The sequence below is a fragment of the Phyllopteryx taeniolatus genome, chromosome 12 (genome assembly GCF_024500385.1).
Source record: "Phyllopteryx taeniolatus isolate TA_2022b chromosome 12, UOR_Ptae_1.2, whole genome shotgun sequence".
NCBI classification, from domain to species: Eukaryota; Metazoa; Chordata; class Actinopteri; order Syngnathiformes; family Syngnathidae; genus Phyllopteryx; species Phyllopteryx taeniolatus.
This window is the reverse complement of record NC_084513.1, coordinates 22,468,084-22,484,589: the sequence shown is the minus strand read 5'-3', so window position 1 is coordinate 22,484,589 and position 16,506 is coordinate 22,468,084. Positions and strand designations below refer to the sequence as shown.

The window sequence follows — 16,506 nt, the reverse complement described above, 5'->3', positions numbered from 1 at the left end:
TGTCATGCATCTGTTTTTCCTGTATGAAAAAATGGAGTGTGGAGTCAAGAATTTATGAAACGCTTTTATAGACACTCAAACATTTTTTATACACACACGTGTGTGTGTGTGTGTGTGTGTGTGCGCGCGTGTGTATATATGTATGTATATATGTCTGTATTTGTATGTATATATATATATATATATATATACATATATATACACGTGTATATATTGTGTGTATGTACATGTATACATATATATATATATATATATATACACACACACATATATATATATATATATATATACATACACATACACATATATATATATATATATATATATATATATATACATACACATACACATATATATATATATATATATATGTATGTGTATGTATATATATATATATGTGTATGTATGTGTATATATGTATATGTATGCATGTATGTATATATGTATATGTATATATATATATGTATATATATATGTGTGTATGTATCTATGTGTGTGTGTGTGTGTATGTAACTATGTATATATATGTGTATGTATGTATATATATATATTTATATGTATGTATATATATATATATATACATTTATTTATCCATATGTATATACATGTATATTTGTGTTTGTATGCATACATGAATTTTATTTAATGTATTCTTTAAAGATGAGTTATCATTTTTAACAGAATGGTTGTCTACCTCTGTGTATAAGTTAATAATCTTAAAATGTTACCTCAAGATCCTGTGCCATCAATTTTTCTTTATAAATTTTATAGGGTTTGCAATATATTTTGGTTTGGAAATGCCCAAAATGTCCTTTTTCAAACTATTGTAGTTGGTCTTCTATGCTTGGCAGTTGAAACAGTCGGCTTTCACATTAATATGCGACATGTAAATAAGTTTTGCTTTGATTGTTTTGCTCATCTTCCCCAATTTAAATATAGAAAACAGCTCTGTATGGTGCATATCACAGCTTTTACTAGCGTGTTGAAGCTTGGGGCGGTCAAGCATTCATAGCGAGGTTGCGTCTTTTGATGTTTTACTGTCATTGTGAAGCACAATTCACCAAGCTTTGGATTGTTAGCCCACTAATCGGGATATTTTGAGGTTATGCTAGTGAGTCACTCCCATTTAATATGAATTGAACCTGCCGCGATGATCTTCGCTGGCGACCATGAATGCATGTTATTGCATTCAATCAACAAACAGCATAGATGTCATACTTAAACCAGGTCATTTTGACCTATCTTGGTATGCATAAAACAGTATAGGAAATTGACTTTGATGGCATGGGACCTTTATTGCCTGTACAGTTACTAAAGGTCTTACGACGGTAACAGTTTGAACTGTTCCAAGTTATTCAAATTATAATTGATTTCAGTGTAAAACCATGGTACCACTGGAACTGGTGTAGCTCCTTTTGAGGTATTTTTGTGTGTCATCTCTGTCTCTCTCTCTGCACCCACCACTGCAGCCCTCTGCTGAATAGTAATCACTGACACCAGAGTAGATGAGAGGAGGAGGGGGCACTGGGAAGTAAGACTGCAGTGAGAGAAAGACAGAGAGAGAGAGAGAGGCAAAGATATGAGGAGAGAGGTGGAATGTCAAGCTAACAGTCAGTGCTGCATTATCAGCCAAAGTGTGAAGGAGGAGGAAGGTGGGGACGGACGGGAGAGAGCCGCAGCAGGATGCGCGAGGGCTTCCGAGATGGGGCTGACGAGCCGCCCGTAACGTAGGTAACGCTTTTGTGCACCACTGATCGTGACAACTGATATTCCACGTCTCTCTCGAGGCCGTTTATTTTAAGCCGATGTGTGCGCACGTGCCGGGCGCCGCCGACTCTCATGCGTTCCGGCTGACACTGATTGTCTGTGGTCGTCAGTACCTCCTGAAGCAACGTCGGGCCTTATTGGAGACGCGACGCTTCATATTTCAATATCTGCAGTTCAGATCGTAAATGTGAATCTTAAATGTATGCATCAAGCCGGTACATTCTATTCTGATACAGCATCACAGTTGCATTGTCTCTTTAATGCAGGGGTGGGCGGCCTATGGCGTGTGGGCCATATCTGCTCCCTCGAGAATTTGATGCGGGCCTCCATGTAATTCTAATCCCCAACTGTAAATGTTTTTAAGTCAAAGTTAAAAACTGTGCTTTTTTTTGGCTTGCTTATGATTGAGCATTTTAGAGCAGTTTCATTTATTTTTTTCATTGAACTGTATGTTCTTTCAGTAATTTTAGCATGCTTTTATTTTTCTGTACAGTACTTTGTTTTTAAATGCTTTTAATCATGTAAAGCACATTGAGTTACATTGTGTATGAAATGTGCTATATAAGTAAATTAAGCAAAACTCTTAGATTTCTCTAGGATACTTGGTTCAAAATTGGTTATGGCGGCGAACACCACTTAAATACGACCACTTGAGCCAAAATGGCTGACTTTCTGTTAGTTTCATGCACAGGTTTCCAGGTGCCTCACAAATCTGGTCAGCGACGGAAGCCATTTTGCTTCAACTCTCTGGGGGCATTGTTTGAATTTGAATGATTCAGGTTCCGCTTCTAGTTCCTCGTTTTGATTCTATTTCCTAACAATTCTCAATTCCGACTTTTTTATGGGGCAGGTTCAAAAAGTTTGCATAGTTTAAATCAGGGGTGGCCAAACCACAGCCACCCACTTCTTTTGCGGCCTGCGGCATCGACTGAAATGAACGTTTGCCACGGCCCGTGTTGTTAGCCTTTGTTGTACCACAGTACTTACTTTCTACACTGGGTGGCAAGTGTGGCTAAGAGAAGTTTGTTCTCATCTCTCGCTTTCTTGTTTTCAACCAATAAGATGTGATGACAAGGTCCGCTTGTTCCAGAATGCTTCTGTTTTGGTTCTCAATGTGGAGATGTGATTCTGCTGCTGCTCAGTGCAGGTTGGATCTCGTCTAGTGGGATAGAGTGCTACTGGCCACCTCAAATCCCTCAAAAGCAGTCTTTTTGCTTTATTACCAAGCTGTTGTTTAAATACACAGAATATACAAAAACTATATTATAGCTTCACATAGTTTTGCCTACACTGATGGATTGGTTTAGTGTGTTAACTTAAAGATATCAAGGTGGCTCTTGATTCATTTGATTTTTCTGTATGTGGCTCTTGGGAGAAAAACTTTAGACACCCTTGTTTAATTATTCATTATTGTTGAAAACCTCATGAAAATACATGTCCACATGAGTGTCTAATGCTGCAGGTACTTTCTCACAACAGCTCTCACTGATAGGCTAACCTGGTGTGAAGATAGCAAACAAAACGGAACAATTTTGTAACGTAGTCCAGAATACCAGCAAGTCAAGTAAAAACTAAAAAAAACAAACAAAAAAACGTTATTAAGGAACCTGATCAGAATCATCTTTATTTACCAAGCATGTAAAAAATACACAAGCAATTTGTCTCCAGTAGTTGGAGCCACTCTAGTACGACAACAGACAGCCATTTGACAGAAAATATTTTTGAGACATAAAAACACAGTACGGAGACTCACTGAGCAATAAAAGGTTACCAGTAATGTGGTAATGCCGATACATTTCTTTTTTTTGACAATTGTACTCATGATGCACAGTCCTCTAGCGATTTAGAGCAGTTTGAAATGGCTAATAGAGCAATAGTCTGGTAAAGTCACCACTGTGCAAATGGTGCAGAGACTTCAAGAAATGAATTGACTAGTAATGCAATAATCTGGAACAGTGTCAATTTTGAACTGGAGAGGAAGAGGATCCCCAAATCCAGGTGTGGGAAAAACCTGTCGCATCATTCCCAAAAAGACTCGTGGCTGTATTAGCTCAAAAGGGTGCTTCTACTAAATACTGAGCAAAGGGTCCGAATACTTATGGCTGAGCGATATTTCAGTTTTTCTTTTTTAAATAAATCTGCAAAAATTTCAACAATGCAGCTTTTTTTGTCACTATGGGGTGCTGTGTGTACATTAATGGAAAAAAAAAATACTTCAATGATTTTAGCAAATTGCTGCAATATAAGAAAGTGTGAAAAATTTAAGGGGGTTTGAATATTTTCCGTACCCACTGTACGTAAAGTTCCACCAAGATGCATGCATGCACCATATTTGAGTCGTTTTTGAGTATGTAAAAGATACAAAATGTAGACAGTAATATTAAAAAAAAAAAAAAACAGAGCTGGTACTGCGGCCCTATATATAAAGCCTCAGAGGAATTGTGACCCAAAAAATGTTGTATCCATAATTTGTTCGATTTGTTGCATTCTGTTTGTCATAAATTGTGTATGAGTCTTTCCAGGCTCCACAGCTCTACTTTAATTGCACGCATGCGTGTATGTGAAATGAAATTACAAGCTGTCAGACACCCAGCGAGAAGTTAATCGGATTGTTGGTGCACAGCCAGACACGTGATCTCTTGTCTCCATTGCAAGTCAGTGACATTATAATAGTATTGGAACACATGGTAATTCTCCAAGAAGCCAAAGTGGAAGTAGTAGTAAAGTCAATACGTAGCTCTTGGGAAGACTTTCTACAACCCAACAGTCGGGGATATTAAAAAATGAAATGCAAAACCGTGACAATCCATCGATTGCTGTATCTAGCACCATTTCCGTACCGAAGGGTGGCAAAAATTCATATAGATTGGGTCCGTTTTTCATTTTCAGGCGCTGACTGCTTTTTGGTACTAACAACAGGATGCCAAAAACTGGTGTGGTTTGGATTGGTTCACTCTTTCACACACAATATGATATAGTTGGTACTCTAAAAGGACTGTGCCAAAGGTTGGGATGATGTGTACACTTTGTGGAGAAGACGTTTTCTATCAACCAATCAACAAACAGTTCTACCCACGGGTACTGGGGCAAAGCAGTTGCACTTTGTACCCTAACAAAGTGGTACCATTCAAAGCTTTTAACGAGGAAATTAAAATAGGGTGTTTGTCTAATTTGTGTCTTGCTCCACCCTTTATGTAGCAGTGTGCTTGGTAACCCAACAGTAGTTTGCCGCAAACTTGATTTGAGTTCCGATGGGTTATTTTGGAGCAAGCAAGGAAGCGATAAATTCCAGTGCTTTTAACCCCACCCTTAAGGTACCATGCCACTGCAGCTGATACCCCAATGAAAGGCAACCAAATCGGGGTAAGGTTCAGCTATTCTGGTCATCTTCAAAATATGGAAATGGTAAAGGTGAAGGTGTTTGTAGCGCCACCCTTTTATGTACCGTTCCACCATGGCTGGTACCCTAGCTTCATGGTGCCAAAAAGTGGTACGGTTTGAATTCCTTATTTTCATATTCTTCAAATGTTTGAACATGGAAATGCAAAAGTACTCAACCCTTTTAGGTACTCAACCACTGCATTTGGTACACTAACCCCGAACAAAAGCTTTCCCGAAATTGAAACGTTCTCTCCTCTTTCTGCAGCATTTTCAGCTGGCTTTGATCGACTCAAACCTCTGCACTTTGTCCAAAACTGAAAGTAAGCCGCTGACCACTCACCACTATTTATTGCTAATGTGCTCTGGAAAATCAGTGCAGCTTCTCCCATCTACCTGACATGTCGAAAACATGAGGAAGTAGGGAAATAATTCTGTTTTCTGCTGCCGTCTCCCTCCCGAAAAACGGGGTTGCCTAGGAGACGAGCAGCAGCAGCAGGAGGAGGAGGAGGAGGAGGAGGAGGAGGAGAGCTGCGAGATCTCAAATCCACAGCGCACATGCTCACTTCCTTTTCACATTACAAAAGCACACACAGTCACCCTACTGTCCCACTCCCCTCCTTCCATCTGTCCTCCATGCTGGATGCAGTCTGTACCCACTGACAGGTCTATGGGGTGAACATGTAATATTGATTATGAAACAAATGATATTTGCAAATATGAATTCATTTGTTCTGCTTCTGTTTCCCCCACAGTTCAGTTCCATATTGCTCATTTGTATGAGATCCAGGTAAGCTGTACATCCTCTCACTCTTTTTTTCCCCCTAATCTCTGAATGTTATACCCTAGTGAGGTCATTATATTAAAATATGGTGTTGTCATTGAATATATTTCTTGTCTTGAATCTTTTAAATAGGCCTACATTTATCCTCTCTAAGTAGGGCTCTCCTGTGTCAGCAATGTGGGAAAAAGTGTAATAAAAAGACTTAAGACTATCATATACAATGTGAATAAATAACGATTTATCTACTACTAGGAATATGGTCACTGACTACTAGAGCATGTACTAGCCTGCGAATGCTATCTAGCGAGGCCGATGAAGCCGCAGAGTCGCTTGGCAGCACAAGCCAAAAAAAGAGCAAATTTGAAATCATCAATAACTTTTTGAAAATAGTCATTTAAGTGTTGCCGTTGCAGCATGGGAGACATTTACCCTTCAAGGCAGCATAAAAAAATTGCTCAAGCTGGTATTGATCAAATGACGCAGGGGCAAAGATGCAGGCATTCCACCAATGAAGTATTGCAGGTTGCAGAGGCAGTGCACAGTGTCAACTTTCAAGAGACGAAAGATACATATTTCAGTGTGGTTCACAGATTGTGATGTCATTTGGGTGTGTGTGCGGGTCATTACACAGTATGTGTATGGGTGCTTTTAAAATACTTTACGTCTAAGTTAGTTTGTATAAAAAGGAAAGGACAAAAAGACCACTTTCACAACCTCCGCCAATACTCTTATGTCGAGAAGAGCGAAAGTGACAATGTGGCCTGTCTGCCTTGAATTTGACACCTGTGCTTTCAGACCGTCAGACCTTTGCTAACTTCAGAAGTAGTAGAATTGGGCTCAATATCAGACAGCTCATCTTTGTGTTTACGCCACTTTGGTCAATAAGCAGATGCTGCGTCTGTATCTTCAATGAACTTTGTTACGTCAGGTTATTGAGGTCCCAGAGTCAAAACAAATAGCATCTCACGTTTGATCCGCACACAACTACAGTGGTGCTTTAGTGGCCACCCGAAACGTACAATCACACACTTTCAAGGTCCAAACGTCCTTGAGTCTGGCCTGTCCTCACAATCCATGACCATCCCCCTCCCAAGTTTGTTTGTCCAGACGGTCATTCCATGTGTGGGGAGATCTTTTGTCTGTGTGCCGTCTTGACTGGATCGACTTATCTGTCCGTTCTCCTGCAGAAGAAGTACCGAGCAGCGAAAGAAGCTTACGAGAGTCTGTTGCAGACAGAGAGTCTTCCTGCTCAGTTGAAGGCGACCACACTGCAACAGCTTGGTGAGTGTCACTGGATCCTCGTGACTACTTCATTCATGTCAACGGCAACACTTTGCTGAGAATGCTCCAATGCCCTTTTTTCAGACTAAGCGCAAGTACTTACACCTGAGAACTTATCGATACAATGTACTGATACGTGATAAGGCCATTACGCGTTGCCATTGTAATGAATATTGTGTCAAGACACAAACCTTTTTGAACACAAGTTTCATGCAAACAATTTTAATGAAGAGCAACAACTTTAATATCCAACGGCATGTTTTTCTTGGCGCACATGTCACTGCAATTTTCCAGAGGCAGTATAAATTCATAAAAAAAATGGTTTGGGGAAAGCAGAAACCTTCTTTACTCTTTCTGTAAAAGCTGACATTTTCCGACATGGACTTTGGGGGCAGTGGGGAATTATCGCACAGGCAGGACAATACTTATGTCAGGGAAGGGAACAAGGGTGTCCCTCACACCTCCCGCCCTGTTGTGTTGAAAGCAATTAAGGATTTTTATTGGACATATTAGAGCAGACGCTGGCGCTCACATCATCTAATTATGTGATGCCTTGTTGTCATTCAAAGGAACTCACGATTGTGGCAATGCCCTCTTGCTGGGTTCTGTACAAAAGGCACGTAAATAAATTGTGTGTCTGATGTGACTAGTTTACAAAATCTGTGTAAAATGTAATAACTTAATGCATTTTACTCAACCCGTTTTAAAAGGCTGCTTAGAGATGTTCCTTTATTTTAAGGTTCCTCCATGGCAGAAGAACAATAACTTGGCGCACACACACCAAGTGATGAGGAGCGTAATGGCAACTGAATTAGCTTTGATTGCATGTGTAGCCATTAAAGCCTGGATCTTGTCTCTTTAATGTCCACATTTAGGATTCAAAGTTCTTCTCCCAGTCTCGCAAGACAAAATGTCACGCCACACCAGTAGTAAAACACATTACAAGTCTAGCCTTTTTGGGTTGACATGATAAACCTGTGGAGCTCGCCACAGGTGTGTACAGTAGTAATCATGAGGGGGCAGTGCACAGAGCACTTTGGTACCTGTGGTGTAGTTCCATTTGAAAAGAGGGCTTTTTTGTTAATGCCATTTTGTTTTATTGCACTGTGGGGAATACGCAGTCTGTTTTGATAGGACTCAGATCCACCCTGCTCAGGATCTGCTGGCACTCAACCTAGACAATGTTCTTAAAAAGGCTTTAAGGTGGTTTGTTTGGTCTCTTTTAGGCTGGATGCATCACACTGTGGAGCACTTAGGGGATAAAGGCACCAAGGATAGCTATGCCATCCAATGTCTGCAGAAGTCACTAGAAGCAGACCCAAACTCTGGCCAGTCCTGGTACTTTCTTGGCAGGTAAGACCAAAAAAAGCCCCAAATCACTGCACTGAGTACGCGTTTGGAACATTCCACAGGTAAACAGGTTAATTGGAAGCAGGTGAGTGTCATGATTGGGTAAAAAAGGAACATCTCTGAAAAGCTCAGTTATTGGACTGATGCAAAATGGAAAAGTGCTGTGGCCTGAAGAGTCCATATTTCCAATTGTTTTTGAAAATCATGGACGTGGTGTCGTCAGAAGGACCATCCGGATTGTTACCAGCGGAAAGTTCAAAAGCCAGCATCTGTGATGAATGTCTATGGGGGTGTTTGCAAGTTACACGTTTTGGAGCAACATGCAGCCCCCTCCAAAAGTATTGGAACGGCAAGGTCAATTCTTTTGTTTTTGTTGTGTACTGAAGACATTTGGGTTTCAGCTCAAAAGATGAATGAAAAAAGATGAAAGAGAATTTTCCCTCTTCTCTCAGCTTCAAAATGGTTTGCTCTTCTCCCATAGACGGCTCTCTGGTCTTGATCTTTGCTTAACTGCAAATGCAGTTTTCACAGGTGAAACCCAAAGCCTGAGCAACTAGAAACACGCATTCGTCACATGTTACAATACTTTAGCTCACTTGAAAAGTGGGTGGGTTCAAACAAAATGTGCTCTGTCCGGAGTTGTTTAACACATCTACATGTGTGTTAGATATCCATCTTTTGATCTGAAACCCAAATGTCTTCAGTATACAACAAAAACAAAGGAATTGACCTTGCCGTTCCATTACTTTTGGAAGGGACTGTATGCTGCCATCCAAGCAACGTCTTTTTCAGGGACATCCGTGCTCGCTTCAGCAAGACAATGCCAAGCCACATTCTGACTGGTTACAACAGCGTGACTTACTAGTAAAAGAGTGCGCGTACTAGACTGGCCTTCCAGCAGTCAAGACCTGTCTCTCTTTGATAATTGTGCTGGCGCATTATGAAGCGCAAAATATCACACCGGAGAAAAACACGGACTGTTGAGCAACTCAAGCAATAATGGGGAAAGATTTCCACCGACAAAGCTTTTGACAGTCCGTGTTCTCACTTCCCAAAAGCTTGTTGAGTGTTGCTCAAAGGAAAGGTGATGTAACACAGTGGTAAAGATCCCCCTGGCCCAGCTTTAACATGTTGCAGGCGTCACATTTGAAACGAGAGAATATTTTTACAAAATTAAATAAATTAATAAATGTTAATCAATTTGAACATTAACAATATTGTCTTTGTGGTGTATTCAATTGAATATAAGTTGAAAATGTTTGCATGCACATTTGTATGCTATTTGCAGTACCACTCTTCTCTATTGGGACTGAATCAGTCCGATCCAGTGGTGAAAAGACTGAAACACTGAAAATACATGTACATGAGTAGATGATGAATTTACCTGAAAGCACAATCTGCTCCAAATGGTAAAGCTCAATGTTTGCATTTTATTTTTTAATCAATATGTAAGTGATAATTGTGAAGGTATTAGTATTTGTCTTGGTTATCATCACTCATCATTGTTCTTCGTCCATTTCCTCTTTTAGGTGCTACTCCAGTATCGGCAAGGTGCAGGATGCGTTCATCTCCTACCGTCAATCCATCGATAAGTCTGAGGCCAGCGCTGACACCTGGTGCTCCATAGGGTGAGGAAGAACAATCAAGTCATAGCAGGGGGGTCAAACTCACGGTAGTTCAGGGGCCACAACGGATGGCCTAATTTGATGTGAAAGAGGCCGGACCAGTAAAATCATACCATACTTAACATAAGAGAGAACAATTTTTTGGTGTGTATTTATAAAATAAATACACTATAGAAGACTATCAGACTTTTTTATTTCTTTATTTTTTTGTAGCATTTTACAAAACCTAATTTCTTAGAATGTTCTCATAAAACTTCATGTCACAGGTATTTGGAACTGAAAAATATAGTATTGCGCTTGAAAATGAAATCAGCTAATGAAGGCCTAGGAAATATTACCACTCCATTTTCTCGAAATAATAATTCTCAAAATTATCCTTAATCCCCACCACCACATTTCATGTAGTTTATTACTTCCAAGTTCATCCTGCTGTCCAAATTGTACCTCCGAGCAGGTGGGTTTCGGCCTGCGGGCCATATGTTTGTCACCCCGATCTACAGACTCTTTCCAAAAAAAATTGAATATGATGGAAAAGTTTATTTATTTCCATAATTCCATTCAAAAAGTTAAAACTTTCCTAGATTACAGATTCAGGGCCCACAATTTCCAGTATGTATTTGCTTATTTTGGGCTGTATAGTGTCCTTGACACAGATTTATCACACAGGAGCCAAGTTTTCCACCTTTACCTTTTATCTCGAAGACGGCCAAGTAAATTCTCGTCCCAACTACGTGTGCTTTCACACAACAACAAGGCGTCCCGCATTCAGACAATTAGATGACATCGTAATACCCCTATGCACAGACGTCTTCCTGCCTGAAGGCAAAAAATCCTTCCATTTTCATGTTGGTGACGCTCATATAGAGAAAGGCTGTTTAAAAGGGACTTAAACTTGACCCAATACATTATTCTGGGAAGCGGCTGGTTCAAAAACATTTGGCAAATGGGGGGGCCGTTTCCTGTCTGCCCTCAGCGTGCTCTACCAGCAGCAGAACCAGCCTATGGACGCGCTGCAGGCCTACATCTGCGCTGTACAGCTGGACCACAACCACGCCGCCGCCTGGATGGACCTGGGCACGCTGTACGAGAGCTGCGGGCAGCCGCACGACGCCATCAAGTGCTACGTCAACGCCACACGCAGCAAAGCCTGCGTCAACACTGCCGTGCTGGGTCAACGCATCAAGTTGCTGCAGGTAGTCTGTTTTCCGTTGGCAAAAGCTGGATGCAACCCTGGTAGATGTTGTCGGGTTATTTGGTGAATGCTTGTCAAAATAATTTTCATATCTGATCCCTGAGATATGAATTATTTTGTGCTTTTGTAATGATCAAACACCTTCATTACATAAAACATTTGTGATATATTCTCCTCTATTTGTGTCTTGTTGGTTCTGCACTAAAACGTGTCTTGACACAATTTCTCCTAGGCTCAGTTGTGTAACCTACAGCCAGGTAGTCTGCAAAATAAGAGTAAAATGCTCCCTAGTATTGAGGAGGCGTGGAGCCTGCCCATCCCCGCCGAGCTCACGTCCAGGCAGGGGGCCTTGAACGCTGCACAGGCACAGCAGGTGAGAGATCCAGCTCCTTCTCGAGACCTCAGCGAAGCACAGAAGCACAGTCAGTAGTCTGCTTTGCATCTTGGCATGGACGTGAGAAGCTAAAGATGGAATAAGGTGCAGAATCAAGGGGACAGTGAGGTGTCAATGATGACGGAGCACGACAAGCATCATCATATGGCACGCTGTACTTCATGTAAAGATGTACCGATCTTGCATCGAAATGACTATTAAGACGACGATATTTCCAGTCATCATACAATTCGGAAATAAAAGTCATAATGAAAATGATTTGACTTGTTAACCCAGCCAAGACCCGACTGCATGTTTGCGCACTAATGCAATATTATTGTTGCATTATTCTACAAGCACACCATGAAGACTCTGATTAAGACCTTAATCAATAGTTCTGATTAAGATAGAAGGCGTGAAACCAACCTGTATTTTAATCAGTGTTGTCAAGCATTCTTTATTTGGAAGCATGCGAATGTAGTGGGTGTATGCAGAAGATTCATGTCCAACCCCCCTGCCCCCTCCCTTCTGAAAAAGCCTTCAGGGGTCTTTTTTTTTTTATTTTTATTTTTTTACTTTACTTTATTTTTATTTTCTTTGCCAAAGTACAGATGGCTGTCATCACAAGCTGTTTCTCTGCTGGGTTTGTAGGCTTGCAAGGAGGAGGGAGTCCAAAGCACCAGCAATCACAGCGACCTTCAGGCCAGTCCTGCCAAAAAGAAACGCACTGCCAGCCCAGCCAAAGTAATGCCAAGAGCAGAACATGACCACACAGACCGCACACGTTGCAATTTAAGCGGAGAACACTGGGTTCACGTATGTATTTTTTTCCCTTCCTTTGGTCGTGTGCAGAGTGTTGCGGACTCGTGTGCAGACGGCGCCAATCAACAGCCGCTTCCCAGCTGGTACCTTACACCACAGAAGCTCCAGGTAGGAACTATCACTCTTCAATTATCATAAGATTTGGCATTTTTGAAAAGCAAACTTTCTTAAATAACATGTACACAAACAGGCCGGTACAGATACATTGGATTGGAGAGGTCCTCACTTGCTTTTCTATTTTGATGATTGCTCCTAAATTACAACCCCAATTCCAATGAAGTTGGGACATTGTTAAACATGAATAAAAACAAAATACAATGATTTGCAAACATGTTGAATACGCCACAAAGACAAGATATTTCATGTTCAAACTGATCAACTTGATTGTTTTTAGCAAATAATCCTGAACTTAGAATTTGATGGCTGCAACACGTTCCAAAAAAGCTGGCACAGGCAGGTGGCAAAAAAGACTGCGAAAGTTGAGGAATGCTCATGAAACACCTGTTTGGAACATCCCACAGGTGAACAGGCTCATTGGGACCATGATTGGGGTTAGGGGTTGTTCCTGTCATTGTGAAGCGCAATTCACCAAGCGGTGGCTTGTTGGCCGACTAATCGGGAATGTGAAGCCCGAGGCGACGTGGGTGAAAGTGAAAAGAGAAAGAGGGGGGATATTTTGAGGTCATGCTCGTGATCTGCTCCCCTTCATTTGAATTGAACCTGCCGCGATGATCTCTTGCTATTTCATACACTGCTACATCATAAATTATAAATATAGTTGGGTTATGTTTTAAAACACAACAAACGTATACCTGTACTTGTATGGCTGAGACTGGCCGGCCGTTCGGCTGAGTGCAGTGGGCAGGTACTTGAATATGAATTGGTGAAAGTACTTCACACCGTCAGTGATTTCAAGTCCACCCGTTTTTACAAGTCTTGTGCTGTTTCTTGCCGTTTGCAGTTGACAAACCGCATAGATGTCAAACTTGAACCAGACACATTTTGATCTAAGTTATGCATAAAGCAATTGAAGAAAATGTATTTTAGTAGTGTACAAAATACTTAGTAGTGAATTATAATGCATCCTATACATTATGTTGTTTGGCTTGAAGACATTTTCCTAACCCGCACCTCCATTCTCCATCTAAGGAACCCTGATCTGTTGGCCATTTTCATACAGGGACCCCTAGTGGTAGATAAAGAATATTTTACGTTTACAACCAGTGATACAGTATCTCATTTTATTTCATCTTTCAGCATGATGTTTGTGTAGATTTTGAAGTAAAAAGGTATAAAAATTTGTTCTATGCAGCTTCTGGAACACTTGCGAACCAATAGAGCCATCCTCAAGCCCCTCCAGGTGCAGATGCTGGATCAGCTGGAGAGCCAGTTCTCACTCATGCAGCAGCATCAGCAGCAGGTACACATTTTGACTTATGCAATTATGCAATATTCTCAAGCAAGTAAACGCAATTCCTCAGTTTTTCCATTTGGTCTCATCAGGTGAGGCATCAGGCGATGTCGGGCGCCCAACCGCGGGCCAGCCTTGCCAATGGTCCTCAAGCAGAGTCCCCCATCTGCCGCGAAGGCCCCCCTCGCTACTCCCCCCTCAATCACGGAGCCATCGGACCGCCATCAGTCACCCGACCCACGGCCAACGGGTCATGCTCGAGTCCGTCGTTGGGGCCGCTCGACGGCGGGTCCCCCGGTGGGGACCGCCTGGCATTGCCAGAAGGTGGCGGCGCGAGCGACGGAAACGTGCCTTACGCGCAGCAGAACTGTCTACCTCACAACTGCACAGCCGTCGGTCACCCCGGCAGCGCCAGTCCCGCTCATGCAGACGAGACGCGGAGGAGTCCACATAGCGACGCCAACACTCAGGTGAACATTTTGGGGCCACAGGTTACGTTATGTTTTTGGCCCATTTGGGCAAAAATTGAATGCCAGACATTCATAGCTGTCGCGGCACAGCTGTCCCACGGTATGTTGGTACGGTTTTGGTATGCGTTTTGTGCATGATGAGAATAACTTTTTTTTTTTTCCCCCCCCAAATTATCTTTTTATTCTGCTTGTCAGCAAAAACTGCATTTGGTAGTCAACCGATTCTAGTATCACTGGTATAATGAAAGCTTATTTCCATTTAACAGTTATCAAACACAACGCTTTCAGATGTTAAATTGCCTCTTAGTCCTTGACTTGTTGTATATGTGACCAGAAAGTAGTAGGAAATTTGTATTCCAAATTAAACCGTCTACAAATGTGAACAAAAACCGCTGCAGTGTGTGTATAGTCATAGATGTGACATGGATCAGTTTTTTTAAAATTGTATTTTTTGTCAATGTGTGAACAGTTAAGGCCTCTTTATACTCTCGCGCGCGCACGGCCAACAACGCCCGCATCGCATCATGTCACGGCAAAAATTGTTGCTGCGCGTAGAACGCCACGGAGATCATCTCTCGTGATTGGTCACATGCTGTGATGTCGTACGCAGCCTTCCACTTGGTTCCACATACCGCCGTCGCCTTGATCGATTTTGCGGCATAATTAAACTTATCATCTGGTGATCCGGGTCCATTTGTTCTAGCAGACACTGTTCCACAGTCACCATTGGTGTTGCTTTGTTCCTTGCTACTGAAAGGAACGTAAAAATGGCCACCCTGTGGCGTCCTAGCCAATATCAGCCGTAGCGACACCCCTGACTCGGAGGAGAACTGCAGCACATTTTCAAAACTGCATGCGTGGGTTGCGCTCGAGTATAAAGGCAAACTGGGCGCGGGACAGCCGCAGTGACGTCAGAGCGGTCGCCGCTCGCGCGAGGTTAAAGAAGCCTTTAGGCCGCATCGCTTAAGATTTGTTCAATCTTGCTGTTGAATCTTATTCAGTGCGTTTCCTCTCGTCTTTGTCTAGGGACTTCACAAAGGTCCAGGTTCACATTCGGCAGGTCCCAATGGAGAACCCCCTTTCTCGTCCTCCTCCCCCTCCCCTCAGACCTTATTCTCTTCCTCGGCTATTCTCAATCAGGTGGGACATTCTTCTGGGCCCTGCACCGTCTCGTCCTCGGCTTCCTCCTTATCCCCCGCCTCCCCCAGGTCCACGCCCAACCACTTGTCCTCGCCTACCCACTGCGCCACTACCTCAGGGCTCCACACCAAAGACAATGCGCCTTCCGGGGGTTGCGCGGGAGCAGCTGCCACTCTGCCGTCAGGTCCCGACGCCGCCGCCGCTGCAGGGATTACCCCAAATCTCTGCACCACACCCACGCAGGGATCGACTAATCACATCCGGCTGCGGGCGAAGGACGGACCTGGCTCTCCGGTCGCCGGTGCGCCCACTTTAGACAATCGTCCACTCTCAGCCTTGCTAAAGGGAAAAGCCAACACCACCACGAATGATGATAATAATAACTGTAGTAACCACGGAGGGCCTTTCTCAGAGAAAATCAACAATGTCCACGCGGGTGTCGCCAAAGCTGTGTCGGAGCACTCCTCGGCATCCTCGCCACTGTCCGCCGCTGCCGCGCACGCTCCCAGTAGCCTCTCCTGCCTTAACAGCCAGACCGACAGTCAGGGGCCCGCAGTGAATGGGAAGGAAGACTCTCTGAGCCCGCAAAAGGTGGCGACTCGGGAAGGGGCCCTGCACAAACACTCAGCCCCCGCCACCCTGGCTCCCTGGTCTTCGGTTTCCATCTACCCCAGCTCCAGCGAGGTGCTCAAAGCGTGCAGGTACGATGCTTCCTATTCTACAAACTCCATCTGTGGCTATGTTTGGACCTGAGCTGATGCAAATTCAGCATTTATTCTGCCACGTCCCATCAAATTGATAATAGCCTGCGCACAAAAAAAAATAAATAAAGCACATTCTCTGATTAAAATGGGAAACAAAATACAATTCTGGTTCTTCTGAATACTCTGCAACGGTAACAAATTACACAGTA

General features: G+C 42.7%; 1 protein-coding gene across 7 annotated transcripts in view; it reads left to right on the top strand.

The window, feature by feature from the left end:
• The window catches only part of kdm6a (lysine (K)-specific demethylase 6A), a 52,212-nt gene that overhangs the window by 23,349 nt on the left and 12,357 nt on the right, over nt 1-16,506 (top strand). For 4 of the 7 annotated variants that reach the window (XM_061793247.1, XM_061793246.1, XM_061793249.1 and 1 more), the window contains 12 exons: nt 5,414-5,468; nt 5,901-5,935; nt 7,117-7,210; nt 8,437-8,563; nt 10,090-10,188; nt 11,159-11,378; nt 11,610-11,750; nt 12,402-12,494; nt 12,603-12,680; nt 13,885-13,992; nt 14,076-14,453; nt 15,480-16,294. In XM_061793247.1, coding sequence (XP_061649231.1) covers nt 5,414-5,468; nt 5,901-5,935; nt 7,117-7,210; nt 8,437-8,563; nt 10,090-10,188; nt 11,159-11,378; nt 11,610-11,750; nt 12,402-12,494; nt 12,603-12,680; nt 13,885-13,992; nt 14,076-14,453; nt 15,480-16,294 — 2,243 coding nt within the window. Of the gene's footprint in view, nt 1-1,530; nt 1,732-5,413; nt 5,469-5,900; nt 5,936-7,116; nt 7,211-8,436; nt 8,564-10,089; nt 10,189-11,158; nt 11,379-11,609; nt 11,751-12,401; nt 12,495-12,602; nt 12,681-13,884; nt 13,993-14,075; nt 14,454-15,479; nt 16,295-16,506 lie in introns of those variants that run through there. The other 3 variants (XM_061793250.1, XM_061793251.1, XM_061793248.1) reach the window with 3 other exon arrangements.